Genomic DNA, 15417 nt, shown 5'->3' on the forward strand with positions numbered 1-15417 from the left:
GTCGCCTAAGTGCTTCCGGGTTGGAGGATGACCTTGAGCCCTCAGGAACGAGATGGCGGTTGTCTGGAGGCTGAGTGCCCTTTGCGGTGCCCAAGGAGGCCGAGGTGAGGGGTCTTCGCACCCTGAGGTGCTTAGCACAGCCTCCAGCCAGGGAAGGGGATGAAAGTGAGGACTCATCTGCCGGGTGGGAGGTCTCTTGAGGAGAAGAAAATCCCGAAATCACAGCAATGACCACTGTAGTTACTTGCTGTGAGCTGAGTTGACGGAATAATCAGGAAGAGCGCTCGCTCTGGAAGTTGCAGTCCTGATGAGGCTAATCCACATAGGAGTTCTGTTTTCTCCCCGTTTACTGTCCCTAGAATGCTCCCCACTGGCTCCCACCCTGAATCGGGAAAGAGGGTTAGGCGCTTGCCCGTTTCTTCTGGAGTTGGTGTGTTTGGGTGTGGGAGTGGACGAGGGGATCAGTTCGAAAATCATTTAACCTGGGTATTTGTTCTACCGCAGGCACTGTAGTAATGCTAGGATACAAATGTAAAGGAAAACGTAGTTCCCGCCCTCAAAGAACTTTCACTCTGATGAGGAAAACACTGTCGTAGTAGTCCAGGCAAGATGGGGTCCTGAACTAGGAAAGTAGCACAAAGAAAAGAAGATTGTTTCAAGAAATGTTAAAGAGATATGCCAATAGGATTTGGCGATTGAATTTAGGGGAAACGTCTCTCATGACTTCCAGATTACTGAGTTAGGTTAAAGAATGCCTGAGGTGTCATTAAATAAAGTAGGGAACATGCAGATGTTCCCTAGTCTAACTTCAGAGTAACCCCAGTGAAATAGATGCTATCATCATTTTACAGATGAGATGTTATTCCCTATTTAGGGTTAAGGAGCTTACCTATGGTCCTTTAGAAAGTTTTCAGTCCTGTTAAAGGAGGCGTTCTTATGATCATCCTACTCTTTCCTCAGCTCTGTTGCTGCGAACCCCAGTGGTCAGACCTGCTCATATCTCAGCATTTCTTCAGGACCGACCTATCCCAGAATGGCGTGGAGTGCAGCACATTCACTTGTCACCCAGGCACCATTGTATGTTCTCTCCATTGCTGCTGCTTTCTGGGCTCTAGCCATCTTTACCTTCACTAATTGTCATGCCTTGAGCAGGACTTCCTACCTGTAGGGGGGACTCTTGTGTCCAACTCTGTCAAATGAAGACCTAGTTTACACCTTTGGGCAGACTAGTGCCATTATGGTTGAATGATGCCATTTATAATCATAGAAGACCTTCTAGCCTAAGTCTTTAAAATTTTTTTCTTTTTTTTTTTGAGACAGAGTCTCGCTGTGTTGTGCAGGCTGGAGTGCAGTGGCATGATCTTGGCTCACTGCAACCTCCGCCTTCTGAGTTCAAGCGATTCTTCTGCCGCTGCGTCCCGAGTAGCTGGGATTACAGGTGCCCACCACCACGCCCAGCTAAGTTTTGTACTTTTAGTAGAGATGGGTTTCACCATGTTGGCCCGGCTGGTCTCAAACTCCTGACTTCCTCAAACTCCTGACCTCAGGTGATCTGCCCACCTCGGCCTCCCAAAGTGCTGGGATTGCAGTTGTGAGCCACCCACTCCCGGCCCACTAACTTACATTCATAAGGTAATTTGTTCACTTCACTGAACCAAGACGGCCTTAATTCTGTAGCAATAGAGCAATTCTGTATTTTATCCATCTTCTTGGATCTGTCTTCTAATCAATATGTAGGCATTGCGATACCCTTTTGCTAAAATACTTCAAAAAACAGAGATAAAGACTTCAAAAAACAAAGATAGCTTCTCTCTTAACTACTATTTTAATATTTTACTTCCTTTGTACTCAGAGTTATATCCTATATGTATACGGTCTGTCAGTTTGGGTTACTGTGTGGCATATGTTGAACATGAAAGATGTGTTTCTCACATCGACTTTTATGAATCTGGTCCTTTCTGTAGCTGGTTCCAAGGCTGCGTCTCTCCACTGGACTAGCGAGAGGGTTGTCAGTGTTTTGCTCCTGGGTCTGCTTCCGGCTGCTTATTTGAATCCTTGCTCTGCGATGGACTATTCCCTGGCTGCAGCCCTCACTCTTCATGGTCACTGGCAAGTATAGCAATTCCAAGTATAGTTGTCTGCTCAGTTTGTTTGCTGTGAGCTTGTCTTATGTATTATATATGAGAGAGAAGTTAATTGAAATGCTCTAAATTTGTTGAAAACTTTAAAATATATATAAAATATGTATATGCCTAGATTTATATATCCACCTGCCTATTCAATGTCTTTCAATTCGATTTCCATATCTAATAACATTTTGAATGTAGCTTGTCAAACTGAGTTTCTGATCTCCCCTAATCTGTTCCTCCTGCACTCTTGTCCATCTGAATTAATGGCATTTCCAGTTTTCTGTTTGTTCAAGTCTAAACCTGGTAAGCTTCAAACTTGGTCATTATCCTTGACTCTAGTAGTAGTCTCCTAACTGGTCCCCATTTGTGTCCATTCCCAACACAGCAGACCCAGTGATCCTGTTAAAATGTTAAGTCAGAATAAGACATTCCTCTTCTCAAAACCCTATTTTTTCTGTTCATGTTATTCAAAGTCAGAATTCTTAGAGTTGTCTGCGGACTCTACATGATTGAACCTCCCTGTTTCTTCCCTCAGTTTTAGCTGCGCTCTCTCTCTCATTCACACGGGCTTCCTTGAGATTCCTTGAACATGCCAGGGACATTCTAGGTCTCAGGGCTTCTCTTACTGCTTCTGCCTGAAACTCTTTTTCTAGCTATACACTTGGCTTGTTCCTTCATCTCCTTCAGGTCCTGAATGTCATTCTCTCAACAAAGCCTTCCCTAACCACTTATTCAAAATTGCAGTTTCTGTCCTACCATTCCTTATCTCTCTTGCTTGTTTTATTTTTCTCAATAGCACTTACTACCTTCTAATATACTACATCATCTGTTTATTATTTTGTATAGTAATTGCTTCTTTGCATTTTGTTTTATCACCCAAATGTATGTCCCTAAATAGTATAGTTTATTCTTGCCTCTTAAAAAAAAAGATACATGTGGGTGGGTTATTTTGTTGTTTTTACTGTGTGTGTTTGCTGTTGTGCCTCTAGAACATAGAACTACTGTCTGGTACCTGACATATAGCACTCAGTAAATACTTGCTGAATGAATGAGTATACAGCGTCTATTTGTTTGTTTATTTATTTATTTATTTTTGAGACAAAGTCTCGCTCTGTCACCCAGGCTGGAGTGCAGTGGCATGATCTCGGCTCACCACAACCTCCGTCTCCCAGGTTCAAGCGATTCTCCCTGCCTCAGCCTCCCAAGTAGCTGGGATTACAGGCGCGTGCCACCAGACCCAGCTAATTTTTTTGTATTTTTAGTAGAGATGGGGTTTCGCCATTTGGCCAGGCTGGTCTGGAACGCCTGACCTCAGGTGATCTACCTGCCTCGTCCTCCCAAAGTGCTTGGATTACAGGCATGAGCCACCGAGCCCAGCCTATTTATTTATTTATTTTTTGAGACAGGGTCTCCCTTTGTCATCCAGGCTGCAGTGCAGTGGCATGATCTCCGCTTACTGCAACCTCTTCCTCCTGGTTCAAGTGATTCTCCTGCCACAGCCTCCTGAATAGCTGGGATTACAGGCACACACTACCACACCCAGCTAATTTTTGTATTTTTAGTAGAAATGGGGTTTTGCCATGTTGGCCAGGCTCGTCTTGAATTCCTGACCTCAAGTAATCCACCTGCTTCAGCCTCCTAAAGTGTTGAGATTACAGGTGTGAGCCACCACGTCTGGCCCAGCTTTTGTTTATTTTATCTGGTATAGTTTGTATGACTTTTTGTGTTATTGAACCTTCTAAAATGAGGGTAAACAACTCAAGGTTGGGTTCCTTGAGTTGTTCTTTTTAAGTTTTGCAGGAACAATATGTTGTCATTGTGGGGAGTATGGAGGCGCTTTCAGATTGTTGAAAGTACTGGAAGTACTTTGGAGAGTGTCTTAACCAACTCTTTTATTTTACAAATGTGGCAACTAAGACCCAGGGAGGTTAAGTGACTTGTCAGAATCATTTTCTTTTTTTTTTTTTTTTTGAGACGGAGTCTTGCTCTGTTGCCCAGGCTGGAGTGCAGTGGCCGGATCTCAGCTCACTGCAAGCTCTGCCTCCTGGGTTTACGCCATTCTCCTGCCTCAGCCTCCCAAGTAGCTGGGACTACAGGCGCCTGCCACCTCGCCTAGCTAGTTTTTTGTATTTTTTTAGTAGAGACGGGGTTTCACCGTGTTAGCCAGGATGGTCTCAATCTCCTGACCTCGTGATCCGCCCATGTTGGCCTCCCAAAGTGCTGGGATTACAGGCTTGAGCCACTGCGCCAGGCCTAGAATCATTTTCTAGCTAGTGTTAAAGGTTTTTTGTTTTTTTTTTTTTTTTTTTTTTGAGACAGAGTCTCACTCTCACCCAGGCTGGAGTGCAGTGGTGCGATCTTGGCTCACTGCAACCTCTGCCTCCTGGGTTCAAGCAATTCTCATGCCTCAGCCTCCCAAGTAGCTGGGATTACAGGCACGTACCAACACACCTAGCTCGGTTTTGTATTTTTGGTCGAGACGGTTTCACCATGTTGGCCAGACTGGTCTTGGACTCCTGACCTCAAGTGATCCTCCCACCTTGACTTCCCAAAGTGCTGGGATTATAGGCATGAACTGCTGTGCCCAGCCTAAAGGGGTTTTAATTATCTAGTTTTGTAGGACTAGTTAGGAGAATTTGTTGTTGATGTTGTTTTTTAACCACATAGACCTTTCCAAATAAAAGATGCCAGTTGCATATGAAATATTAGATCACAAGTATAGTAAGTAATATTTCTCTAACATGTGATCCATCTTGAAGGAGCTGTCTATAATTGTGCTCCACTTCCTCAACACTGAGTCTCTTTTAACCTGTATTAATTAGGGTCTTATCCCAACTATGTAACATAGGTTATTCTTACCAAGGGCACTGAAGGCCTTCATCTTTCCAAATCCAGTTGTCTATTCTCTGTCCTCCACTTGCTTGAAGTCTCAGCAGCCTTCAACTCAATTAATTCTCCCCGTAAGTCACTTTTCTTTGGCTTTCCAGATGCATAGAAGTCTCCTCTGCCAGATCCTTCTCCTCGTCTGACCTCGAGATGACAAAATCTTCAGGGCTGAGTCATGGCCTTCTTAATTTCTCCATCTGTACCCTCTTTCTAGGTGAGCTCAGATCTGACCTGTTTTTCTGAGCTGCAGACTTATTTATCTCATTGTCTAATTGACATCCACTTGGATGTCTGATAGTTATCCCAGATCTAACATTGGCCAAATCACTCTTTTTTTCCCCCAAATCTCCCTTGATTTCTCCTTTAAAGCCCCCTTCTCAGTTAAAGCTATGCTCAAGCTAAAATTCTTAGGAGTCATTCTACATACTTCTTTTTGTTCTTACCCCACATCTATTCCCTAAGTTCTGTTCTTTCTTTAAAAAATAGTCTGAATCGGCCAGGTGCGGTGGCTCATGCCTGTAATCCTAGCACTTTGGGAGGCCAAGGCGGGTGGATCACACGAGGTCAGGAATTCGAGACCAGCCTGGCCAGTATGGTGAAACCCTGTCTCTACTAATAATACAAAAATTAAGCTGGGCATGGTGGCACCTGCCTTGTAGTCCCAGCTACTCGGGAGACTGAGGCAGAAGAATCACTGGAACCCAGGAGGCGGAGGTTGCAGTGAGCCGAAATTGCGCCACTGCATTCCAGCCTGGGCAACAGAGTGAGACTCTGTCTCAAAAAAACAAAAAAACAAAACTCTGAATCAGGGTACGGGGGAAGGGGATGGAGAGCATTAGGATAAATACCTATTGCATGCAGAGCTTAAAACCTAGATGACACGTTGATAGGTGCAGCAAACCACCATGGCACATGTGTACCTGTGTAACAAACCTGCACGTTCAGCACATGTATCCAAGAACTTAAAGTAAAAGGGGAAAAAAAAAAGAAAATAGACATTATTACAAAAAAAAAAAATAGTCTGAATTGTCACTTTACACCCTGTCACCAGCCTAGGTTAAGCCAACAGTCTCACCTAGGCTACTTCAGTTGCCTTCTAACTAGTTTCCTGTTCACCTGTTACTCTGGTCCCCCACCCACACTGTTTATTCATCATACTACAGCAATAGTGACCTTTTAAAATGTAAAATTATATTCCTCCAAAGTAGATATACAGATGGCCAATAAGCACATGAGAAATTGCTCAGCATCATTTGTCATTAGAGAAATGCAAATCAAAACCACAATGAGATACCACCTCACACCCCATTAGTATGGCTGTAATAAAAGATGGACAGTTGTAAGTGGTGCTGAGGACTTGGAAAATTGGAACCCTCATGGTTCTGTTGGGAATATAAAACGTTTCAGTCACTTTGGAAAACATTCTGGCAGTTACAACACAAAGTTAACCTTAGAGTTACCATAGACTTGGCAATCTACTTTTAGGTGTATACCCAAGAGAATTGAAAACGTGTCCACACAAAGAACTTGTATAGGAATGTTCAGAGCAGCATTATTTATAATAGCCAAAGAGTGGAAACAATCCAAATGTCTGTCAGTGGATGAATAGCTAAACAAAATATGGTGTATTCATACAATAGAATATTATTCAGCCATACAAAGGAATGATGTATTGATAAATGCTATGACATGGATGAACATTGAAAATATTATGCTAAGTTGACACAAAGGCCATATATCGTATGGCTTTTTCTTTTTTTTTTTTTTTTTTGAGATGGAGTTTTCCTCTTATCATTCAGGCTGGAGTGCAATGGTGTGATCTTGGCTTGGCACGAACCTGCAGTCTCGGTTCACCGCAACCTCTGCCTCTCGGGTTTAAGTGATTCTTCTGCCTCAGCCTCCCAGGTAGCTGGGGTTACAGGCATGCGCCACCACGCCCGGCTAATTTCGTATTTTTTTGTAGAGACAGGGTTTCTCCTTGTTGGTCATGCTGGTCTCGAACTCCCAACCTCAGGTGATCCGCCTGCCTCACCCTCCCAAAGTGCTGGGATTACAGGTGTGAGCCACCACGCCCAGCCGTGTATGGGTTCTTTTACATGAAATGTCCAGAATAGGCAAATCCATAGAGACAGAAAGTAAATTTGTAGTTGGGCAGTGGGCTAATAGGTAGAGGGTTTCTTTTTGGGGTAATGAGAATGTTCTGAAATTAAATAATGATGATTGCACAACTCAATATACTAAAAAACCACTGGATTGTATACTAAAAAGGGTGAATTTTTTATGGCATTTGACTTAGATTTCAATAAAACTGTTACAGAAATGGTAAAATTAGGTCACTCCTTACCTACGTCACTCCTTGCTTAAAACATATCAGTGGTTTCCTATTATATTTCATATAAAATTCAGATTCCTTATCATGACCTTCAAGACCCTATGCAACTGGCCTCTGCCTTCCTCTGATCTCTGCTTCACCCGTGTGCTCCAGCCACACAAATCTTACTATTCATTAGAGATGCCACTTTTGTTTGGGTGTTCTCAGTCATGCCTTCCTTTCTAAAGTGTTTCTTCATAGCATATATATGTTTATTTTTTCCTTCTCTTTCACTAGCAAATTCCATAAAGGCAGGGATGCTATCTCACTTACTATACTCCCAACATTTATGACAGATTCTGGCACATAATATCTACTTAATAAATTCTTTTTGAATTAATTAAAAATACTGTAGGGTTTTAGTTATTTTTAGTTATTGAGGTGAGAGGATCACTTGCAGCCAAAAGTTCAAGACCAGCCTGGGCATCATAGTAAGACCGCATCTCTAAAGAAAGAAAAAACAGACCAGGAGCGGTGGCTCATGCCTGTAATCCCAACACTTTGGGAGGCTGAGGCGGGGGAATCACAAGGTCAGGAGTTCCAGACCAGCCTGGCCAATATGGTGAAACCCTGTCTCTACTAAAAATACAAAAATTAGCTGGGCGTGGTGGTGGGTGCCTGTAGTCCCAGCTACTTGGGAGGCTGAGGCAGGAGAATCGCTTGAACCCGGGAGGCAGAGGTTGCTGTGAGCCAAGATCGTGCCACTGCACTCCAGCCTGGGCGACAGAGTGAAACTCTGTCTCAAAAAAAAAATAAATAAATAAATAACAATTAGCCGGGCATGGAGTCCCAGCTACTTGGCAGGCTGAGGCGGGAGGATCACTTGAGCTCAGGAGTTCGAGGCTGTAGTGAGCTATGATCAGGCCACTGCACTCTAGCATGGGCAACAGAGTAAGACTTTGTCTCTAAAAAAAAGATTCACTAGAAATAGACTTACTGACATACACACACAAAAGGCTATACAGAATCCCCTAAAGAAGCAAACAGTGCACTGGAGTGGCAGATGGATGGCAGTGACAGTGGAGTGGCAAATGGAGACGTTGCATTTGAACTTGACAGATTGTTTTTTTGCAGCCAAGTTATCTGTGTAGTCTCCTAATTTCACTGTGATTTTTCATTGATGTTATGATTTTTTTCTTTTTCTTTAGGGGCCTTGGACAAGTTGTTACTGACTATGTTCATGGGGATGCCTCGCAGAAAGCTGCCAAGGCAGGGCTTTTGGCACTTTCAGCTTTAACCTTTGCTGGGCTTTGCTATTTCAACTATCACGACGTGGGCATCTGCAAAGCTGTTGCCATGCTGTGGAAGCTCTGACCTTTTTGACTTCATACTTTGAAGAATTGATGTATGCCTCTTTGCCTCTGCTTTGTCATGCCATTCAGCTCACAATAAGGAAGAAATAACAGATAAGTCCATTTGTGGACAGCCTTTTTCTCTTAATAATCTTAATCTTAAGATTATTTTCAGAATTTAATCTTTGAGGAAAAGGTTTAAGGAATTGTGTCTAAGAAATTGTGACACTGAGTTCTGTATTCTGGTGAGTTAATGGGGTTGCCTCTCAGCTTCTCATAAGACTCACAGTATAACTAAACATGATATATGAGCTTTTGCCTTTTAATTTATCAATCTCTTGAAGATAATCCAGCTTTATTACTATTAGTATATGATCAAACTTCCATATTTGCCCTGGCAATAATGGACAAAGGGAAATACTCTTAATTCATGAATAAAAACTTTGCAGAAAATTAGACAGTGTTTAATTTTTGAAAACTTCCCTCTCTAGTCAGTAGATACCACCTACTGATGGTTACGTATACTAGGGAAATCTTAAAATTAGGAAATGCTGACATCTCACATTATAAATTTCTAAATCCTAGGAAGAAATGCTTGGAGTGCTTCTGAATATAGAGGAGTTCCATTTTAGGGCAAGTTTCCTCTTGTAAAGTATCAAAATATTTCCAGTTCTAAACTGAGATTTAATTCTCAAATGTGTTCTACTTGTTCTAAAACAAATATAAAACTCTTAAGTAATAAATTGTTATTTTCGCACAATGGGAATCTCTAATGTGAAAATGTATTCTATGAAGATAATTTTTTTTAAAATAAAATGTTGTATAATAAAAATGTCTTCTCCGCTTTTATAAGTTAGCTATCAGTAGTTTTATTCATTAGAATTTGGTGTCTGTTGCATCCACAGCATGATTACAAAATTGTGTGTTTAAATTTCCTTCTGGGTAGCTTAGCAGTTAGGTAAATCAGACACAAAGTACTGGAAAACAAAAAGGACTTACATGTAATAGGGAGAAATATACCAAGTATAAGTAGTTTGGTATAAATAGAGTATAAGATTTAGTATTTAAGTAGGAATAAGAACTATGTCCAGATTATGGTGTTCTGTGAGTACCAGCCTTTGGAATTCAGATTATATTCTATGTGTATTTAGTCTGGTCTAAGAGTTGAGTGTAAGGCATGATGCTTTCTTCTAGCAATATGGAGTAACTGGGACTGAGCACATTTCACTCACCAAGGACCTTAATGGGAAGCTGAGGCAAAGGAAGCGTATGTGTTCATGAATGTGTACTAGGGGTTAAAGACATGCTCTCCTTAATGTGCCTGTGGTCTTGTAGGAGACTCAAGTGAGTGTGCATTAGGGTGTAGGAAGAGGTGATTAATTCTGTTTTGGGGTGGGTAAAAGGTTTCAAAAGGGGGTGATGCCTGAATAGCAGTGGCACACCAACAGATGGTGGTGGGACCAGTCCACCCTGGTGGGAGAGAATATGTAAACAATATTGACATTGTTTAGAATTACTGGTGCTTGATGATGAGAAAAAACAAATTAACTAAAAGTCAATTTTATTGTTTTAAAATTCTTTCTAGACAATGGATCCCCTCCCTACCTTGTAGTGTCATTCCTTCCCCCACCCCCGCCAGCCCTCAGTATACCGCTGCTGTAGAGTGGAGTGATGAAATGGAATCTTCCATAAAGTCAAAATGGGGATGGCAGTGACTCTGGATAATATGGGAATCCTGTAGCTATCTCCAATACCATCAGATCTAATACCATCAGATCCTAGATATAGAAGGCTATCTAGTACTAATAAGCTTCATTAGATGGTGAAGGGAGAAGTTGGAGTGGAGGCTGGTTCGGCACTGCCTGCCCCATGTCCCAGCTGGTTTGGTCATTAGGATGGAGCTGAGCTGCCTTTGGGAAACCAGTAGGTTGCTATGAGCTGCTGGAAAATGAGGCAAGATTCCAGAATCTTGTGGCTCATGCCTGTAATCCCAGCACTTTGGAAGGCTGAGGCAGTAGGATTGCTTGAGGCCAGGAGTTTAAAACCAGCATGGGCAATATAGCAAGATCCTATCTCTACAAAAATACAGTAAGACAAAAAAAAGATTAGCCAGGCATTAGCAGTGGCATGTGCCTGTAGTTCTAGCTACTTGGGAGGCCGAGGTGGGAGAACTGTTTGAGCCCAGGAGTTTGAGGTTACAATGAGCTATGATCACACCACTGTACTCCAGCTTAGGTGACAGTGAGACCTTGTCTCTTAAAAAAAAAAAAAAAAAAAAAAAAAAGGTCAAGGGCTAACAGCAATAGCAGTTTCTGATGGTAAGCAGGACATGATCAGAACTGTGCTTTAGAAATAATTTAGGTACCATTAGGTGGGTTAATAAGCTAGAGGCAGAAGGACATGTGAGGGGATAGAGAAAGAATAAAGGGCCTGAACTTTGAGAGTAGCAGTGGAGGTAGGAGTCAATCTCCAAAGGTATTGTAGAAGTCAAAAACATTCATTCATTTGGTAGATACTAAGTACCTCATGTTATCAGCACTGTGCCAGGTACTGTGGATAAAGATAAAATTTTACCTGTCTTTGAAGGGAATTCATAGTCTAATTGGGGCAACAGTAGAATGACTGCAATACGGTGTAGTAAGTGCAGTAATGGTGAAGTACATCATGTGCTGTGATGTAACAAAGGGTGCAGTAAGGATTTGCCTGCAAGTTTCCTGGAAGAGAAGATTTGTAACCTGGGTTTTGAAGATAAGGAGCTGACAGTGGCCAGGAAAGCTGGGGTGAGGTGTAGGGTTGACTGGAGGATGGCAGATCAAGCAAAGGATGATACGTAATTTGGTATGACCCAGCAGAGGGAGGGACTGATTGTAGAGGATCTTGTATGCCATCATAAGTAATTGAAACTTTATTTTTATTTTTATTTTTTATTTTTTGAGACAGGGTCTGGCTCTGTGGCCCAGGCTGGAATGTAGTGGCGTGATCTTGGCTCACTGCAACCTCTGTCTCCTGTACTCAAGACATCCTTCCACCTCAGCCTCTTGAGTAGCTGGAACTACAGGCACACGCCACCATCCCTGGCTAATTTTTATGTTTTTTGTAGAGATGGGGGTCTTGCTCTGTTGCCCAGGCTGGTCTCGAACTCCTGGCCTCAAGTGATTCACCCACCTCGGCCTCCCAAAGGGCTGGGATTTCAGGCATGAGCCACTGTGCCAGGCCTGAGACTTTATCTTGACAGCAATAAGGCGTCACTGAAGACTTAATTATGCAAACAGCATGATCCGATTTTTATTTTAAATAGGTTTTGCTGACAGCTATATAAAGAATGGATTTGCGGGAGGTAAGCATGGAAACAGATTATTTTAGTGACCCAGAAAAGAAATAATGAATTGTGAAGGCAATTGTAGGTAGAATGAAGGAGAGAAGAAATGTAAGAGATATTTAGAACTTAGAATCAATGAAAGTTATACTAAGATGTGAAAGTCTGAGGGAGAAAGGAGCCTTTGCTCAATTTTTTGTTGTAAATAGGTGGATGGGAAGTAGTGCCATTAAAGAAAAATGTTGAAGGAAAATTAGATACGGTAGTGGAATCAGTAACTACTGAAGTTTTGGATTTGTGAGACAGCTAGGAAGAGATAGAATTTGTAGACTTCTATTTTTTTGGCAATATGGCAGACTCAATTTTAGAAAGTATTTACTTTCTAAAATTATATATAATAATATAATATGAAGCCTATTAGAATGTTAAATAAGAACATCTTTAAAAATATTTCATTTATTTATTTGGGACGGAGTTTCGCTCTTGTTGCCCAGGCTGGAGTGCAATGGCGTGATCTCGGCTCACTGTAACCTCCGCTTCCCGGGTTCAAGCGGTTCTCCTACCTCAGCCTCCCAAGTAGCTGGGATTACAGGTGCCCACAACCACACCCAGCTAATTTTTGTATTTTTAGTAGAGATGGGATTTCAGCTATGTTGGCCAGGCTGGTCTCAAACTCCAAACCTCAGGTGATCCGCCCACCGTGGCCTCCCAAAGTGCTGGGATTAGAGGCCACCACACCCAGCCAAAATGTATTATTTAGTTTGCAAAAAGAAATCCTCTGGAGCCTTACTAAAGTAAGTCTACAGTTAAGGAGGTAAGCAAGGTCTTAGGGTATCAGTTACCCCAAGAGCATCTACTAAGCCCAGGTGACCCAGAGTTCTAGTCGTCGTCTTCTTCTTAATATACATATATATTTTTGAGACAGAGTCTCGCTCTGTCGCCCAGGGTGGGGTGCAATGGTGCGATCTCGGCTCAATGCAACCTCTGCCTCCCAGGTTCATGCCATTCTCCCACCTCAGCCTCTGGAGTAGCTGGTACTACAGGCGCCCGCCACCATGCCCGGCTAATTTTGTTTTTGTATTTTTAGTAGAGATGGGGTTTCACCATGTTGGCCAGGATGGTCTTGACCTCCTGACCTCATGATCTGCCCGCCTTGGCCTCCCAAAGTGCTGGGATTACAGGCATGAGCCACTGTGCCCAGCACTTATTATTATTCTTATTATTTTGAGACAGAATCACGCTCTATTGTCCAGGTTGGAGTGCAGTGGCATGATCAAACTCACTGCAGCCTTGATCTCCTGTACTCAAGTGATCCACCTCAGCCTCCTGAGAGTAGCTGGGATTACAGACTTGTACCACCATGCCTGGCTAATTTTTTTGATTTTTAGTAGAGATGAGGTCTCACTGTGTTGCCCAGGCTGGTCTCAAACTCCTAAGCTCAAGTAATCCACCTGCCTTTGCCTCCCAAAGTGCTTGCATTATATGCCTGACCCACTGTGCCCAGCCGGATTCTAGTTTTAAGAAGGTGGCACATAGGCCAGGAGCAAAGCTTTGGGCTCAAACCAGGGAGTTAGAATGAAGATTCCCCTAAACCAGGAACCATAAAGAGTTTTACTCTCAGAGAAAGGGTGAATTAGAAAAAATGATATTTTGCCGGGCGCAGTGGCTCACACCTGTAAATCCCAGCATTTCGGGAGGCCGAGGTGGGCGGATCACCTGAGGTCGGGAGTTTGAGACCATCCTGACCAACATAGAGAAAGCCCGTCTCTACTAAAAAAAAAGAAAAAAAGAAAAAAGAAAAAAATTAGCCAGGCGTGGTGGGTGCCTGTAGTCCCAGCTACTCAGGAGGCTGAGGCAGGAGAATCGCTCGAACCTGGGAGGCAGAGGTGGCACCATTGCACTCCAGCCTGGGCAACAAGAGTGAAACTCCATACCCCGCAAAAAGAAAAACTGATATTTACCTGAAAAAGGAGAGAGCAGAGCAGTGTGTGTATCTTGCCTTGGCTCAGGTTGGAGGAAAGAGTCTCTTCTGAGAATATGTGGCTAAAAGCCAGTCCTCATGCCAGTTTGGAGTCTGAGTTCAAGTTATCTGCATATCTAAAAAGGTTATATGCTGCAAATTTAACTTTGACCTAGGTTTGTAGGTCATGGAAGTCAGCACAAATCCTCACCAGAGAGAGAATGGTTACCCCAACACACGCTTCAAAAATCCCCATGAAGTTCCAGTGAACGTGAACTGTCAGCAAAAATCACAGCATAGGAACGTCCTGAACAAGAGTCAGCACAAACAAACAGAACCATACCCACAAAGAATTCAGACCTGGGAATTTTCAGATACACATTATAAACATAAGATGATATATAAGTCTAAATATAAGTCCGTTTTCTGATCAGAGATCAGAAAGTCTTTGGAGAGAGTGGTATACACTTGATGTTATCGCCTCAATCCATAGAATCTTAGAAATTAGATATCTACTTAGGAGAGTTTTCTCCTCTGGACACCTGATAATGCGTGTCAGTGGGGCTGAATGTTCAGTTTCTGAGGCCTAAGCACCACTGTGAAGCATGTATCCATGGCTGTGGGCCTAGAGCTTCAGAACTGTGTCTATGAGCTTAAAATACCCCAAATGGTCATTTCCAACGTGGTTCTAAGTCTAACTTTCATCAGTGTCTCTTTTTAAACTAGTCTTCCAGGCCAGGTACGGTGGCTCATGCCTGTAATCCCAGAACGTTGGGAGGCCAAGGTAGGCAGAACACTTGAGGTCAGGAATTCGAGACCAGCCTGGCCAATATGGTGAAACCCTGTCTCTACCAAAAAATACAAAAATTAGCCCGGTGTGGTGGCATGCGCCTGTGTAGGCCTAGCTACTTGGGAGACTGACATGGGACAATTGCTTGAACCCAGGAAGCGGAGGTTGCAGTGAGCTGAGATTGAGCCACTACACTCCAGCTTGGGTGACAGAGACAGACCCTGTCTCAAAAATATAAATATAGGGCCTGGTGCAGAGACTCACACCTGTAATCCCAGCACTTTGGGAAGCCGAGATGGGCATATCATGAGGTCAGGAGTTCAAGACCAGCCTGGCCAATATGGTGAAATCCTGTCTCTACTAAAAATACAAAAATTAGCCGGGTGTGTTGGCACACGCCTGTAGTCCCAGTTACTCAAGAGACTGAGGCAGGAGAATTGCTTGAATCCGGGAGGTGGAGGTTGCGGTGAGCCGAAATGCGCCACTGCACTCCAGCCTGGGCTATAGAGCAAGACTCTGTCTCAAAACAAAACAAAACAAAACAACAAAAAACCAAAAAACAAACCAAAACGAAACAAAATAAAAAACAAAGAAAAAGCTCTAGTCTACCAGAAACATTATAAACTATTATTTTAAAGTTTTTTTTTTTTTTTTTTTTTGAGATGGAGTCTCC

General features: G+C 42.8%; 1 protein-coding gene across 2 annotated transcripts; it reads left to right on the forward strand.

Moving 5' to 3' along the window:
• The first annotated feature begins 25 nt into the window (after nucleotides 1–25).
• On the forward strand, nucleotides 26–9510 carry SDHD (succinate dehydrogenase complex subunit D). Of its 2 annotated transcripts, XM_005579623.5 has the most exons (4): nucleotides 26–104; nucleotides 961–1077; nucleotides 1965–2109; nucleotides 8535–9510. In XM_005579623.5, exons 1-4 carry the CDS (start codon nucleotides 53–55, stop codon nucleotides 8698–8700), a joined length of 480 nt encoding a protein of 159 aa, XP_005579680.1. In that variant the 5' UTR covers nucleotides 26–52; the 3' UTR covers nucleotides 8701–9510. The 2 variants fall into 2 exon arrangements, with proteins under 2 accessions (XP_005579680.1, XP_005579683.1); XM_005579626.5 differs by lacking the exon at nucleotides 1965–2109.
• Nucleotides 9511–15417: the final 5907 nt, after the last annotated feature.

Source organism: Macaca fascicularis, chromosome 14 (assembly GCF_037993035.2).
Source record: "Macaca fascicularis isolate 582-1 chromosome 14, T2T-MFA8v1.1".
Classification (NCBI taxonomy): Eukaryota; Metazoa; Chordata; class Mammalia; order Primates; family Cercopithecidae; genus Macaca; species Macaca fascicularis.